Genomic DNA, 15,156 nt, shown 5'->3' with positions numbered 1-15,156 from the left:
GCTTCTACTCATCGTGCTGGGCACACGCTTGATTTGATATTCGCAGCGGGGGTTACGGTGGACCGTATCACTGCTATGGCAGTTCCATGGTCGGACCACTTTGCCCTGAAGGCCCGCATGAATGTTCGATCCCGACCCTGTATGGGCGGCAAGCATATTTTAGCTCGCCTGTGGAGCCAAATGGACCCCATGCGGAGCCAAATGGACCCCATGCGGTGCCAGATGGCCTTGCGAGATCCAATGCCCCCTGGCGGCTCATTAGATGAGCTCATCAAGGACTGGCATAGACAACTCTTGGCAGCCATCGAAGAGATTGCTCCCCAATGTCCTCTGCGCCCTGTTCTAAGCTTGCTCCATGGTATACTCAGGAGCTGCAGCAGATGAAGTGAGGGCTCAGACAGCTAGAGAGGTAGTGGTGGCACACTTGCAATGAAGCCACAAGAGCATCTTATAGGACATTTATGAGATTCTATGAGATGGCAGTCAGAACCGCTAAAAGAAAATATTATGCGGCCACGATTGCATCTGCGAGCTCCCGCCCAGCCCAATTGTTTAGAAATATTTGGTCCATTACTACTCTGCCACAGGGGAGACTAAACATTAAGGAATTGGAGATTGGCTATGAGGCTTTTGCGAGCTATTTTGCAGATAAAGTCTTGTTGCTCTGCTGCAACCTTCCCGTTACAGTTGATACAGTAAGGGAACTCGAAGCTCCATGCACGTCTTCTTGTCAGGTTTTGGATTATTTCAGTCCACTCAGCCTAGAGGAGGTCGACAAGCTACTCTCACCTGTTCGCCAAACCACTTGCAGCTTTGACCCGTGCCCGTCATGGCAAATTAAAGCCAGTCGTGATGGGCTACGAGGTGCCCTAAGGGAAACTGTCAACAAGTCCCTCTCTGAGGGGTTGTTCCCAGGGGCACTAAAGGAGGCAGTGGTACACCCTCTCTTAAAAAACCATCCTTGGACCCGGCCAAATTGGCTAGGTTTGTTTTTTGTATTGTAGGGTAGGGTTGTTTTTTGTATTGTATTCTGAGGTCTATTCATTGTAACTGGCAATTGCTGAATTTGGTTTGATTGAATCTGAGTGGTTGGCCATCTTGTGTTATAGCTATGTGTAATGTTTTTATAGTTTATATTGTAATTCTATATCTATGTTGTTAGCCGCTCTGAACCTGCCAAAAAGCAGGGAGGATGGGATATAAATATAAATATAACAATAACAACTACTACTACTACTACTACCACCGGCCGGTTTCCAATTTGCCCTATTTGGGCAAATTAACTGAGAGAGTGGTGGTGATTCAGCTGCAGAGTTTCTTGGATGACATCTCAGCATTAGACCCCTTCCAGTCTGGTTTCCAACCAGGCCATGGGACGGAGATAGTACTGGTCGCCCTCACGGACAACCTTCAGAGGCATCTGGATCGGGGCAGTTCAGCGGTGTTGTTGTTGTTGGACCTGTCGGCAGCATTCAATATGGTCAACTACTAACTACTGACCCGCCACCTCACCGACACCAGGATTCAGGGGTCTGCCTTACAGTGGCTCTCCTCATTTCTCCAGGGTTGGGGACAAAGGGTGGCCATTGGGGAACAGCTGTCCCGAAGGCACCCGCTAGTTTGGGGAGTGCCTCAGGGAGCAGTGTCCTCCCTGATGTTGTTTAACATCTACATGCGCCCCCTTGCCCAGATTGCCCGGAGGCATGGGCACCATTGGTGCTAGTGCCGGAGGTTAGGAGCTTGGGAGTGCTCCTAGACGCCTGAAATCAAATTTATTATTATGGTTCGTGACCAGCACAAGATCAGTTACAACAATGTACACGAATCTGATAAGTTGTAGGGAATACACAATATTTAAAATTACTGAGTGGCCTATGCATTCTTAAAATCACAGAACAGATTGAACAAAACATCTACATTTTATGATTCAGCTACATTCTGCGTTAATTCCCTGCGAATTCTGCATGATGCTGCAAGAAATCTGGCACAAGGGAGTGTGAGCTGAGCATTTGTGTCTGAAAGGAACTTCCTCGTAATTTCCTAGACGCCTCCTTAACAATGGAGGCCCAGGTAGCAGCCACTGCAAAGTCAGCCTTTTACTGTCTTCGGTTGATTAAGCAGTTGGTTCCCTTCTTCGAATGCAATGACCTGGCGACAGTGATCCACGCAATGGTGACCTCAAGACTGGATTACTGTAATGTTCTCTACATGGAGCTGCCTTTGTCCCAAATCCGGAAGCTGCAGTTAGTGCAGAATGCGGTGGCCAGGCGGTTGTTGGGCCTCCCTATGCGGGAGCACATCCAGCCTGCACTAAAAGCACTACACTGGCTTGCCTATAGCATACGCGCCCCGGTTCGAGGTGCTGGTTCTTACCTTGAAAGCCCTATATGGTCAGGGGCTTACATACCTAAAGGACTGTCTTTCCACACATGTTCCCCAGATCGGGGTCCCAAAACCGTTTGGCACTTCCGGGCCGCAAGGAAGCCAGGCTGGCTGTGATGATGGCAAGGGCCTTCTCTGTGGCGGCTCCATACTGGTGGAATGAGCTCCCGGAGGACATCAGGGCCCTGCGGGACCTTTTACAGTTTTGCAGGGCCTGCAAGACGGAGCTCTTCCACCAGGCTTTCGATTAAGGAGCCGCACCACTTAGAGCAAGGCCCTGGCCCCAACACCAACATCAACAGTAACACCAAAATCAATAGTATTATACCATCAACAGCCTGATGCAACCCAGACCAGCTGTCGGCACATTGTGATTGCTGCAAACGTCGGCCATCTTTATATTAGTTTATAATTTATTATATTTGGGAGTGTACTGTGATTTTATCAATCTTCTTGTTTAAGTGCTTTTATATAGTTTGTAAGCCGCCCTGAGATTGTTAGCAGGGAGGGCGGGATACAAGTCAAATAAATAAATAAATACAAAAATAGATTACAATCTACTATTCAAATCTACTATTTCAAATAGGAAATAAAATAAAATAAAGAGGATGTATGTCCCTTCTGGGGGATTGGTGGGAATACAGATGTAAGGACTGAATGATGTTAGCATATGTAGTGAGATAAGAAACCACCCCTGTTGACTCCTGGGGATTCCATTGTTCTGAGTGTTGTAATAACTTGCAACTTAGCAATTTCCCTTTCCACTTTGTTCCTGAAGTTCCTTTGCATTAAAACAGCTACTTTGAGGTCACCAATTGAATGTCTTGGAAGGTTGAAGTGTTCTCTTACAGGTTTTTCAACCTTGTGATTCCTGATGTCAGATTTGTGTCCATTTATCCTCTGGCATAGGGTTTGTCCTGTTTGCCCTACGTAGAGAACCAAAGGGCATTGTTGGCCATATACAATGTTAGACGATAAGCATGTGAATAAGCCTGAGATGGTGTAGCTGATGTTATTAGGACCAGTGATTGTGTTGTCTGGGTATATGTAGCAGCAAAGTTGGCATCTGAATTTATTGCAAGCTCTGGTACCAGTGTCAATGTTCAAATTAGATGTTGTATTATTGTGGGCGAGTTGTTTGAGACAAGGGAGCTGTCTGTGCACAAGAAAAGGTTTGCCCACCAGTACTTGTGAAAGAGGACTGTCATTATCCAGTAGAAGTTGTAAACCGCTGATGATGTGTTGTGCTGTTTTAAGTTGAAAGCTGTATGTGGCCACTACTGGTGTTTTGTTATTGTCTCTTTTGGCCCTGTCTTCTAACAGGTTTTCTCTGGATATCATTCTGGCTTTGTTAATCTGCTTCCTGACTTCATCAGGTGGATACTTCAGTTCCAAAAAGGTGTGTTGTAGATCCCTCAAGTAAGAATCTCTGTCTGTAGGATTGGAGCAGATGCGGCTGTAGTGTAGAGCCTGGCTGTATACAATGGATCATTTGGTATGTTTAGGATGGTAGCTGGAGGCATGTAGGTATGTTTGTTGGTCAGCAGGTTTCTGGTGCTAGGTGGTGTCTATGCATCCATTGTGTACTTTTATAGTTGTGTCCAGAAAATGTATTTCTTGAATGGATTGGTTCATTGTCAGGTTGATGGTGGAGTGAAAATTGTTGAATGCCTGGTGGAATGGAGGGCAGGTAGAAGAGAGTCAGCCAGAGATCTTCTGCGAGTTTGGTGTTTCTAGCTTGCATAGGATCCATTCTATACACCCCTGAACCTGCATCAGTCAAAATGACTGCCATCTGACAGGCACAGGTTCAGGAGGTTCATGAGTATATAGAATGGGTCCTGTGCAAGCTAGAGACATCAAAGTTGCAGGTGACCTCTCTCAGATGCTCCTCTACATAACCTCCAAGTTATGGAGCTTTGAACTTTGGAAAACATTTAGAATGAGCAGAGATATTCTGTCTGGTAATGTATCCATTCATGAACTGGCATTAACCTCCATTAACGGCTTGAAAGTTTGTGGAAAGGTCGTGCTCCTTTACCTGCCACGATCTTCAGTTCATGACCAACAAACCGGCCAAAATTTGTCACGAACTTTAGTTTGTGAGCCAGTTCATGCTCATCCTTACTTAGTTGTAAAAGGCTGAGGCCACAACAGAGAAAGCTCTACTTATTGAATCAAGCAACTCCACCACGTTTTGGTGAGGGAGGGACAGAAACATGTGAAGGCTTTCTCTGATGCACATAAATCCATGCAATTTATAGCTATATTGGTAATAAACAGGAAATTCTTAAATTTTGTCTAGGAATATTAACTTGACTTATAAAAGCTTTAATATCATAAAAGTTGTAATATTTGGGGGGAGCTGGAAAAGAGAAAAAAATGGGCACAGATACAAAAATATATGCATAAGAGGAGGTTTAGTTCGCACAACTAAAGAACAACCCAACCATCAAATGTCTACCAAACAGGACAGAAAACAGGCTTTACTGACTTCATCTTAATTACATTTGGAAACATTTCTTCAAGGCAATTTGTCTTCAAACTGCTGTAATTCATTAAATGAAGCTTTCACTAAAGGATACACGTAAAAGGTCACACTTGTGCCCAATCACATTTTATTGACAAATCAGCATAGTATACCATTTATTTCTCATCACAGTGAGATAGTACAAAGCAATTTACAGTACATATAACTCTACCATCCTGTCAAATAATTATACATGTTTATAGTATACAATTTATTTTATTGTAACAATACATGTTAATATTGTTAAATTCCACACATTTTCAATATAGTCATTCTAGAATTGAAAAATGAAGTCATTCAAAAACATACCATTTCACTGGAGAAGCAATGCTGACTGCATTACTCCTTCCAGCTATCCCACAATTAAAGACCAGAGCACAATCTTTTATTTATTGCATTGGAATATCCCAGAACAACAACACTTTCAACATGACATTTAAGCAATAATCTACTGAAATAATCTTTTACTTGCAAGCACATTACTCTTTCCAAAGATTTAGTTGGAGGGCCCTTGGAAGCCCAAAATTGTGGCACATCAAGTAACTTACAAAATAACTTAGAAAAGTGCACTGAATTCTATGGAAGGACAAGCAGAAAGAGCTCACACAAGCAGAATTCCCTGCCTTCCCTTTCTCCCAGCAACTTCTGGACCCCCAAAAATCCCCAGGACAAGGACTCTCAACAAAATGCACAGGGGGGTGCAGGGAGGTTGATGGGATGTGGCACAGGAAGCAAGCTTTCTTTTCAGGCGGAGGGGAGGTAGGGCAATTTCACCCAACTGCCCTCCCTGACCTCAGCCCTTTTTTGCATAGTACACTTCCAGGTGTCTCCCAAATGTCAGCAGATTTTCATGGGACTCAATAGGCTACTGTAGAACCACCTCCTCAGCTTCTTTCAGGAAGGGGGAAGTCAGTTCTATTGCTTTCCAGACTCACCTCAGCCACCTTTTTAGAAATGCTAATAGGTCTAGCAAGAGACAATGGGATGGTCAAGCTCCCGCCTCGCCCCAAGCATATAACAGAGATTTGGAGGTATTAAGTACTAGAAAAACTTCAGGAAGAAACTCCTGGAGACTTCAGGAAAAATTTCTTTGACACAGCCTAACCTGGTCAGTGGGAGGAGAAGGAGAGATAATAAAACCCTTGGGAGCAAGGAGGAGGGGCTATTTTGTGTTGATTCCATCGAGGCAGACAGAACTCTTAGCTGAGGTCTGTAGGAGGTGGCCATTGCCATGTTCTAGACTGCACACCTGAAAGAAGCTTTAAGGTAATGGCTACCCTGTAAAATATCTGTAACTTTCTAAGCTAAGGAGCCTGCCTTATATTTAACATCTGAAAGGGCATGTATAGAGGGAGGGAGAAAGGAATTGTGTTTTACCCATTTCTTTGGAACCCCTTGCTCAATCTGGTACTGTGCTAAGAATATGTTTGTGAACATTTTCTTTTAAATAAATACTTTGTAATGTTTGATCCTGGTAGTGGTTCTCTGTGCCACATTTTGGACATGCTATTTTTAAAGGAGTGCCAGGAGGAAGGGGAGGGCAGTCAGTTGGCAAGTGGCTATTCCCCCAGTGGTGCACCAAGCAGTAAGCTGTCCCCAAGGTAACCAGGCACTGGGTAGTGGGAGATGCAAAGGCAAGGCCTCAGAACTTGGAAGGGAAGCTGGGAGTCCGACCTTCCCAGTGGGCAATTCCTATAAAGGCCAGGTGGTCACAGCGGTTGAACAGAGAGCAAGAAAAGCCCCTCCTGGTGTTGGGAAGACCTTGGAGGGCAATGTGAAACAGGGCCTGCAGGTCAGAGCAGGACCGTACTGCCACAATCCTATATAAAGGAATTAAATATTCAACAGCTGCCAACACTTGTCCAATGTTCCCTCTAAGACATGGAGTCTTGTGAGCAAAAATTCTACTTTGTGAGCTACTGGCATTAAAGTTGTGAGTGAGCAATTTGGCTTCTGCATACATTAGTTTGCTCTGGAGTCATCCTTCCTGAGCCAAGACAAAAATATGTGAGCCAGAGGCTAAAAAACTGTGAGCAAGCTCACACTAACTCAGCTTAGAGGGAACACTGCTTGTAACTGTCCCTTTCTTTCAATGCCTATTTAATGAAGGCAGCTATGAGAAAGAACACTGGTGTGGAATCACTTGAGGCTACTGGTGAATATAAAGTGGAAATAAGTATTGCTCAAGCCTTAATTTAAATTTTTTAAGAATGATGTCTGTACAGGTCTGGAAAAATGTTACAATTCCTAGGCACCAGCATAAAAGTTTCAGGAGTATGGTCAATCAGGTGCCTATGGATTTTCCAGTGCTTATATAGAAAAAATAGCACACTATTAGAAATAGAACTTTTTCTAACAGTATAGTTACCTACGAGTGTTTTGAAGATGGGCAGCAGTTTCGTACACATTTCTATGGAATGGTCCGGCATCATCCACTTGGACACATGCTCAGAAGAACACGTAGAAGTGATCAGCTCATAGTTTATTAGTGATTCAGCAAGAGGAGGAGGAGGAGATTGGATTTATACCCTGCCCTTCACTACCCAAAGGTGTCTCAGAGCGGCTTACAAACTCCTTTCCCTTCCCCTCCCCACAACAGACACCCTGTGAGGTAGGTGGGGCTGAGAGAGCTCTTGACAGAAACTGCTCTTTTTCAAGAACAGTTCTTATCAGAACTACGGCTTGCCCAAGGTCATCCAGCCAGGTGCAAGTGGAGTGGGGAATCAAACCCAGTTCTCCCAGATTAGAGTCCGTGCCCTAAAGAACAGCATAATAAACTCATACCTTCCAGGCCTTAGCCCAAAGACCCTAAACTGTAGCAAAGAGAGAAAGTTCAACAGACGGCATAAACACAGTATCTGAAAGGAATTCAGTTACAGGTATCTAATTTCTTTGAGAGACTGCTATATAAGCACACTAATCCTTTCTTAGCACCAGGGGAACAAGGGGGATTAAACTCCAAAGGCATTGTCTTCCCACACTGAGTACTCTATCTGGTCCCAAATAAAGTTTAACCTTCAACATTTGCAAAAAAAAAAAAAAAAAGAGTTTTTTTTAAATACTGAAAACCCCTAGATATGTTCTATCATTTATCAAACAAATATCTCCCAAAACCACACATTCTATGGTGCTAACAGGTTTACTAACTACATTCACCTGTCTTCCCCAAAAAGCAGTTGCACTGATCCAGCCAATATTTTCTCTTACCCACAGAGGATTGCATTAGTAGGTGCTGGCACTACCAATGGAGTCTCAATTGGCCTGAGAGGGCTGAAATAATACAGTCATTCTGACACTGAAAAGATCATGGGGATATATGCCAGGATTAACCTAGGAACACATCTGATGACCCATTATTTTGCAGATCAAGATGACAATATACAAAATTCTCACTGCTTACAGTAAAATCGTATCATCTCTTAAGATTCTGAAAAATCAATCTATATTGAACTTACAGGTATATATACTTTTTTCAAATGGCATTCTTCTTCCAGAAGTTCATATACATACTTAGTGATGATCTACAAGAGAAAAGTTGTATAATGAATTGCTTTTGCATTAACAAAACTTTTGCAGGGAAAAAAAGTTTCTAAATTTCACACTTCCTAATTTTATTTATTTATGTATTAAATTAGATTTCTTGGCTGCCCTTCCCTGCAGTACACACAAAAGCACAAGGACCTTCTAGACCTGATTTTAAATTGATTTGAGCAGTAACTTGAAAGACGATGCAAATCCACAAAGAATTGCTTTTACAATCACATACCCGGGTTTTTTTTAATGGAAGCAGCAAAAGACAGGAATCAGCTTGTTTAAAACTTTGAAAATATATTTTGCTTACCTTCCCAATAACATTTTATTGAAATTAGGTGTCATTAAAATTATGGGGAGAGACTTCAAAATAGCAAGTCTAGGGCCTCACAAGATACAACTGAAATCTTAAGTAAGAATAAGTAGCACCCCATTCAAGACTTCCAAATTCAGCCTCTCTAAAGCCAGAAACAAAGACCTTTGAACCCTAGGTTACTAAATGTGATCATGATCTAGGACGCTCCCTTTATATATGAGGAAAAGCCTTGACTCACTGTTACGGATTGTTGAGAAAGGCCTATCCAAGTTCAGGGTTTTTTTTGAACCCTTGTTACATTCAACTGCAATAGGAAGGCTAACTAGAACATGTTCTTAACAATTTAACCCCACAGTATATGTCCATTTGAGTTGGGTTTGAAATCTTGCACTGCTTACATCTAGGATTGCCAGGTCCCCCCAGTGCATGAGGGATCCCCCGGTTTCCGGTGCAGGCCAACTGGCCGGCAGGGGAGAGTTACTGCCTCAAATGCGATGTGCCTACATTGCCTGGAAGTGATGAAGGCAAGTCAGCGACGTCAGGGGGAGACACTCTGGTTTTGGGGCAAAACTCGATGGGAAAATTAGCTTCAAACGATAGTTTTGCCCAAAAAACAGAGTATCGTCCCCGCGGCATCACTGACATGCCTACGTCACTTCTGGGTGATGTAGGCACGTTACCCCCAATGTCCCTGATGTGCTTCTTCCCTCCCCTCTCCTGGAGTGTCCCGATAAGGCCCCCGCCGGCTTGTCATTTGGACCAGTGAACCCTACTTACAAGGCTGCCTGAGTTCCAGACCAGAACAAAGCAATACGATGCTCACATATTTATATTAAAATACATTCATTTGATTTCAAGTATAGGTACATATTCAGGATTACAGCATAAATTATTTCCTACAAATAACATTTGTTTCTAAAACATCATGGTATTAATTGAAAGCTCAGTTTTTAAAAACATACCCAGCTAAAGTACAGCTGAACAAGAATATAACTGTAAGGAATGAGTTGATTTAAGTCATGTTTATCCCAAAGCAGCATGTTAGAAACATGCACCCGGTATAATTTTACCCTTAGGACCTAACTGTTTCCAGTTCACTGAAATCATCTTCCATTTTTAGCAAGAGTAAAGTATATATTTCTAGAGTCTCACCAGCTGAGAATTCCAAGCCACTGAAGTGAATATAATGATAATAAAGGACTCAAAGTGTATTTGCGCCAACTACAAAACACTATTTGTTTGTAGTGGTAGGAAGGTATGGGCTGCCCAGTGCTATGTCTGCCAGAAGAAGAAACTTCACACCACAGGAATTCAAAAGGAAGGAATATACTTCTGATACTGCATGATACAGTTGTAAGATACTGCAATGTGAAGTATAAAGCAACATAGCACAGCCTAAGAACTTCCTTCTCTCACCTGTACAAGCACCATACACTCCAAACAATGAACCCAGCTGAATAAAAGGTGAAGAACTATTCATGGTCTCATGATACACCAAGATAATATTGGGAAAATTCATTCATTTTCAGGGTTGATTCATATTTAATTTAGGTTTAGAACTCATGCTATCCTTAGGTATCAGGATGGGTAGTAGTTGGGCTTCAACAAATGAAGCCAGCAGCAACAACAGCCTTGAAAAAAGTTGCAAGCTGCAATGGCATTTGCTAATGCATTGCAGTGATTGGCTGTCTGCAAGGTCCCTCCCTCCCCGAAAAGCAGAGCAAAAAGTGGGAAAGGGGCAAAAACGGCAGGGAAAAGAAGGTGAGTGGAGCCCTTTAAAGTTTAAAGCCACCAGAACCCGATTTTGGTAAAGCCAAAAAAAAAAGCCAGGGAAAAACCAAAAATTTTCAGGTTTTTTATCGGTATTTAGTATTTGGCAGCTGAATCAGCTCAAGAGAGCTGATTCGGTATGCCGAATACCCGAAAAATGCTGGAAAAGTTTTTTCCAGGTTTTTTTTTGGTCCGGCTTTACTAAATGCACACTCCTAATGGTGACCCAAAGCAGCTTATATCATTCTCCTCATACATTTTATCATCACAACAACCCTGTGAGGGATGTTTGGATGACAGTGTGTGGCTGGCGCAAGGTCACCCAGTGAGCTTCTACAGCAGATTCAAGCCTGGGTCTCCCAAATCTTAGTCTGAAATTCTAATAACTACATAACACTGGCTTTCACTGGCTGCTAATGAAGAAGAAGAAGAAATTGGATTTATACCCCGCCCTTCACTTGGAGTCTCAGAGCGGCTTACAAACTCCTTTCCCTTCCCCTCCCCACAACAGACACCCTGTGAGGTGGGTGGGACTGAGAGAACTCTGACACAAACTGCTCTTTCAGGAACAGCTGTGCCAGAGCTTGTGACTGACCCAAGGTAACACCAGCAGGTGCAAGTGGAGGAGTAGGGAATCAAACCCGGTTCTCCCAGATTAGAGTCCGCACACTTAACCACTACACCAAACTGGCTCTCATGAACAACAGCAAGCAACTAGACCTGGGTGAGTCATGCAACCTAGATGGTTGTAAGTCACCTCATAGTTGCTGTACCGCAATAAGTCCTCTCTCAAAGGCTAAGACAGGCCTGGAAAGGGCCTTTGCACACTCCTCTGTATTGACAGACTCCAAGGCTTAAAGGCTGGCATCATTGTTGTGGTTGCCCAGCAACAGCCACTGAGGGCATTTGTTTCTTAAAGCTACAGGGGCTGTTATTATTTGAGAGGATTAATGCCCCACAGTTTTTGTTGCTATTTTTTTTAGATTTCAGATTTTTCTGTAAACCTGGGGTTTTTTCAGGTTTGTAGAAAGATCTGTGTTGTCTGTTCCTGGCCTCATAAGCATCCACAGATAATGGCCATGTTCAGAATTAGATATATTAATTTGGACTATTCCTGGCCTTTGTGTTTCCAAAGGAGAAGCCCATTTGTTACTTCTTGCTCCCAGAAAGCCAGGTGTGAAACACAATGCCAATTTCAAACCTGCATGCCTTTTCTGCATTTTGCACAGGGTGCTAATTTCCTTGGAACTTGGCTGCTGTGTGATTTGTTGACTTGTATCCAAGAGGATAAGGTAGGACAGAAGTGTAAAAACAAGACTAGGTCTTCAGATCATGACCTGAGAATTTAAACCTCCCTTTATGTGATCTGTTCCCAGAACCAAATGGATCCAAATGGCTTTCTGGTGGCTTTAGAGAATTTCCCTATTTATACAGCTGGTGCTCCTTTCATTGCCATGGTTGACTTCTGGAATGAGGAAGTGACCCAGGCAGTTGACACGATCATACCCAGATGCCCTCTCTCAAATGTGAGAGCTCAGGTAACCCCTCAGTTTACTGAGGGGTCACGGGTGAAGAAAAGAGAAGAAAGATGCCCAGAGTGAAAATGGAGGAAGATTCAGGATGATCTGGTAAGACACAGGCAAAAGCCTATTTTAAAGCATACTCTGTGGTGCTGAGGTTTGTAAACCACGAACCGGGCTCGGTTTGTCACAAATTTCGGTTCGTGATTCGGTTTGTGCCCATCCCTAATCCAGTCTGAGGGTATGGACAGGATTTTCGGAGTAAGCTTGAGGCCTACCACCTGCTTGTATAACCCTCGCCCTTCCTGCCTACTTAAATCTGTGGGGCAGGGGGCTGGCTGACTGGATCAGAGAAGTAGTTAATGCCTCGCAGGGGGGCTTGCCCCAGTTTTGAAACAGGCTTGTTGTATCTACTTCTAAAGACGTCTACCCTGGACCGAGATGGTCTCAGTAACTATTAATTAGTCTCAAATATTCCATTCTTATGCAAAGTGACTGGGCAACTTAAAGCTTTCTTGGATGGTGCAATTTGTTTAGATCCATTCCAATCTGGTTTTAGCCTGGTTATGGGACTGAGCCTTGGTCGCCCTGGTGAATAACCTGCACTGGGAATACATGAGGCTGCCTTATACTGAATCAGACCGTTGGTACTTCAAAGTCAATACTGTCTACTCAGACTGGAAGCAACTCTCCAGGGTCTCAGGAAGACATCTTTCACATCAACTACTGCAAGATCCTTTAACTGGAGATGCTGGGGATTGAACCTGGGACCTTCTGCATGCCAAGCAGGTGCTCTACCACTGAGCCACAGAGGGAGTGCAGCTCTGTTGAGTCTCCTGGCCCTCTCAGCAGCTTTCAATACCATCACTCATGGTATTTCAATACCATCACTAACCTTCTGGACAGCCTTTCTGGGATGGAACATGCCATATGCAGTGGTTCCAGTCCTACCTAGACAGTAGATTGCAGAAGATGGTGCTGGGGAACAGCTGCTCAAACCCTTGGTCTTTGGGATCCCACAAGGTTCCACCTTGTTCCTTAGGCTCTTTTACATGAAAACACTGCATGAGGTCATCCAGAGATTTGGGATGAGTTAGAATAACAGAGTCTTAGAATCATAGAGCTGGAAGGGATCTCCAGGGTCATCTAGTCCAACCCCCTGCATTATGCAGGAAATTCACAAATACCTCCCCCTCACACCCCCAGTGACCCCTGTTCCATGCCCAGAAGATGACAAAAACCTCCAGAATCTCCAGCTGATTTGGCCTGGAGAAAAATTGCGTCCTGACCCCAAAGTGAAGATCAGCATTTCCCTGGGCGTGTAAGAAAGGGCCACAAGAACTAAGCACTGAGGCAACCCTTCATGCCCTCCCTCTCATGATCTGCCTAAGTTCACAGAACCAGTATTGCTGACAGATGGCCATATAGTCTTTGTTTGAAAACCTCCAAAGAAGAAGAGCCCACCACCTCCCATGGAAGCCTGTTCCACCGAGGAACCACTCTGTCAGGAAGGTCTTCCTAATGTTTAGCCAAAAACTCTTCTGATGTAATTTCAACCTGTTGGTTCTGGTCCGACCTTCTAGGGCAACAGAAAACAACTCTATACCATCCTCTATATGACAGCCCTTAAAATACTTTAAAATTGCTATCATAGTTGTCTTCTCTCCAAGCTAAATATACCCAACTCCTTTAACCTTTCCTCATTGGACTTGGTCTCCAGACTCCTCACCATCTTTGTTACCCTCCTCTGGATATGTTGCAACTTGTCTATATATGCAGCTGTCAACAATATGCAGGTGACACTCAGCTCGTGCTGATCCCAGAGAGGCTGTAGAAACAATGACATGGTGCCTGAAGTCAATTTTGGAGTGGATGCAGACTAATAAACCGAGGCTTCATTCTGACAAGATGGAAGTGCTACTGGTGAGGAGAAGGTCTGACATGGGATTTGAGATGTCACCCATTTGTTGCACCAAAACTCTGGAAATCTCTCTCCCAGGGAGATTCATCTGTCCCTTCCTTCCACTAGCAAATGAAGACTAGTTCTGTTTAGCATTCCTCAACAATGATCCCTCCTTCTTGCCTGTTGCCTTAATTGTTTTTATTATTTTGGATGTATTTTTGCTCTGATTTTAATAATGTGTTGCTGGTCATAATAGTGTTTAAGATGAGATTTTATGATGCATGTCAACTGCCTTGGTGTTCCTTATGAGGGCAGCAACACAATGTATAAATTCTGTAAAATAAATAAAATATTTTATTTTTATCTTTGTAACATCCAGCCTCCCTGACCCTGGATGGCCCAGGCTACCCTGTTCTCATCAGATCTCAGAAGCTAAGCAGGGTCAGCCCTGGTCAGTTCTTGAATGGTAGACCACCAAGGAGGTCCAGGGTGGCTATGCAGAGGCAGGCAATGGCAAACCATTACTGCATCTCTTGCCTTGAAAACCCTATGTGGTCTGTTTGCAGACGATGTGATGTTTTTAATTGAAAATCCAAGAGACAATTTACCGCTTTTGATGAAACGAATAGCAGAATTTGGAGATTTGGCAGGCTTTTATGTCAATAAGACTAAGACAAAACTGTTATGCAAAAATATGACAAAGCAGGAACAAGTCGAGTTGCAAGAACAAGTACAATGTGAAGTAGTTAAAAAGGTGAAATATTTGGGAATTGATTTGACAATGAAAAATATAGATCTTTATAAGAACAATTATGAGAAACTTTGGACCAAAGTTCAGCAAGATATGAAAAAGTGGGAAAATATGAATTTGTCACTGCTGGGAAGAATATCGGTGGTTAAGATGAATGTTTTACCTCGTTTGATGTTTTTATTTCAAACAATTCCGATATTGAAGGAAATTAAGGTGTTAAATCAATGGCAAAAAGATATTTCAAAGTTTGTTTGGGCAGGAAGAAAAACAAGAATTAAAATGAAAATTCTTTGTGATGCTAAAGAAAGAGGAGGATTCCAGTTGCCGAATTTTAGACTGTATTACGAAGCGATTTGTCTTACTTGGATAGAGCAGTGGATAAATTTGGATAATAAAAAACTTTTAGCATTGGAAGGACATGATTGTAGATTTGGCTGGCATGCCTATCTTTGG

General features: G+C 43.2%; 1 protein-coding gene across 3 annotated transcripts in view; it reads right to left on the bottom strand.

Moving 5' to 3' along the window:
- The window catches only part of FAM172A (family with sequence similarity 172 member A), a 383,440-nt gene that overhangs the window by 317,428 nt on the left and 50,856 nt on the right, over nucleotides 1–15,156 (bottom strand). For all 3 annotated transcript variants that reach the window (XM_015427717.1, XM_015427716.1, XM_015427719.1), the window contains one exon: nucleotides 8,368–8,433. In XM_015427717.1, coding sequence (XP_015283203.1) covers nucleotides 8,368–8,433 — 66 coding nt within the window. The remainder of the gene's footprint in view (nucleotides 1–8,367; nucleotides 8,434–15,156) is intronic.

The sequence above is a fragment of the Gekko japonicus genome, unplaced genomic scaffold (genome assembly GCF_001447785.1).
Source record: "Gekko japonicus isolate JY-2015 unplaced genomic scaffold, Gekko_japonicus_V1.1 scaffold363, whole genome shotgun sequence".
Classification (NCBI taxonomy): Eukaryota; Metazoa; Chordata; class Lepidosauria; order Squamata; family Gekkonidae; genus Gekko; species Gekko japonicus.
The sequence above is the reverse complement of the archived record's forward strand: the minus strand, read 5'-3'. Positions and strand labels throughout refer to the sequence as shown.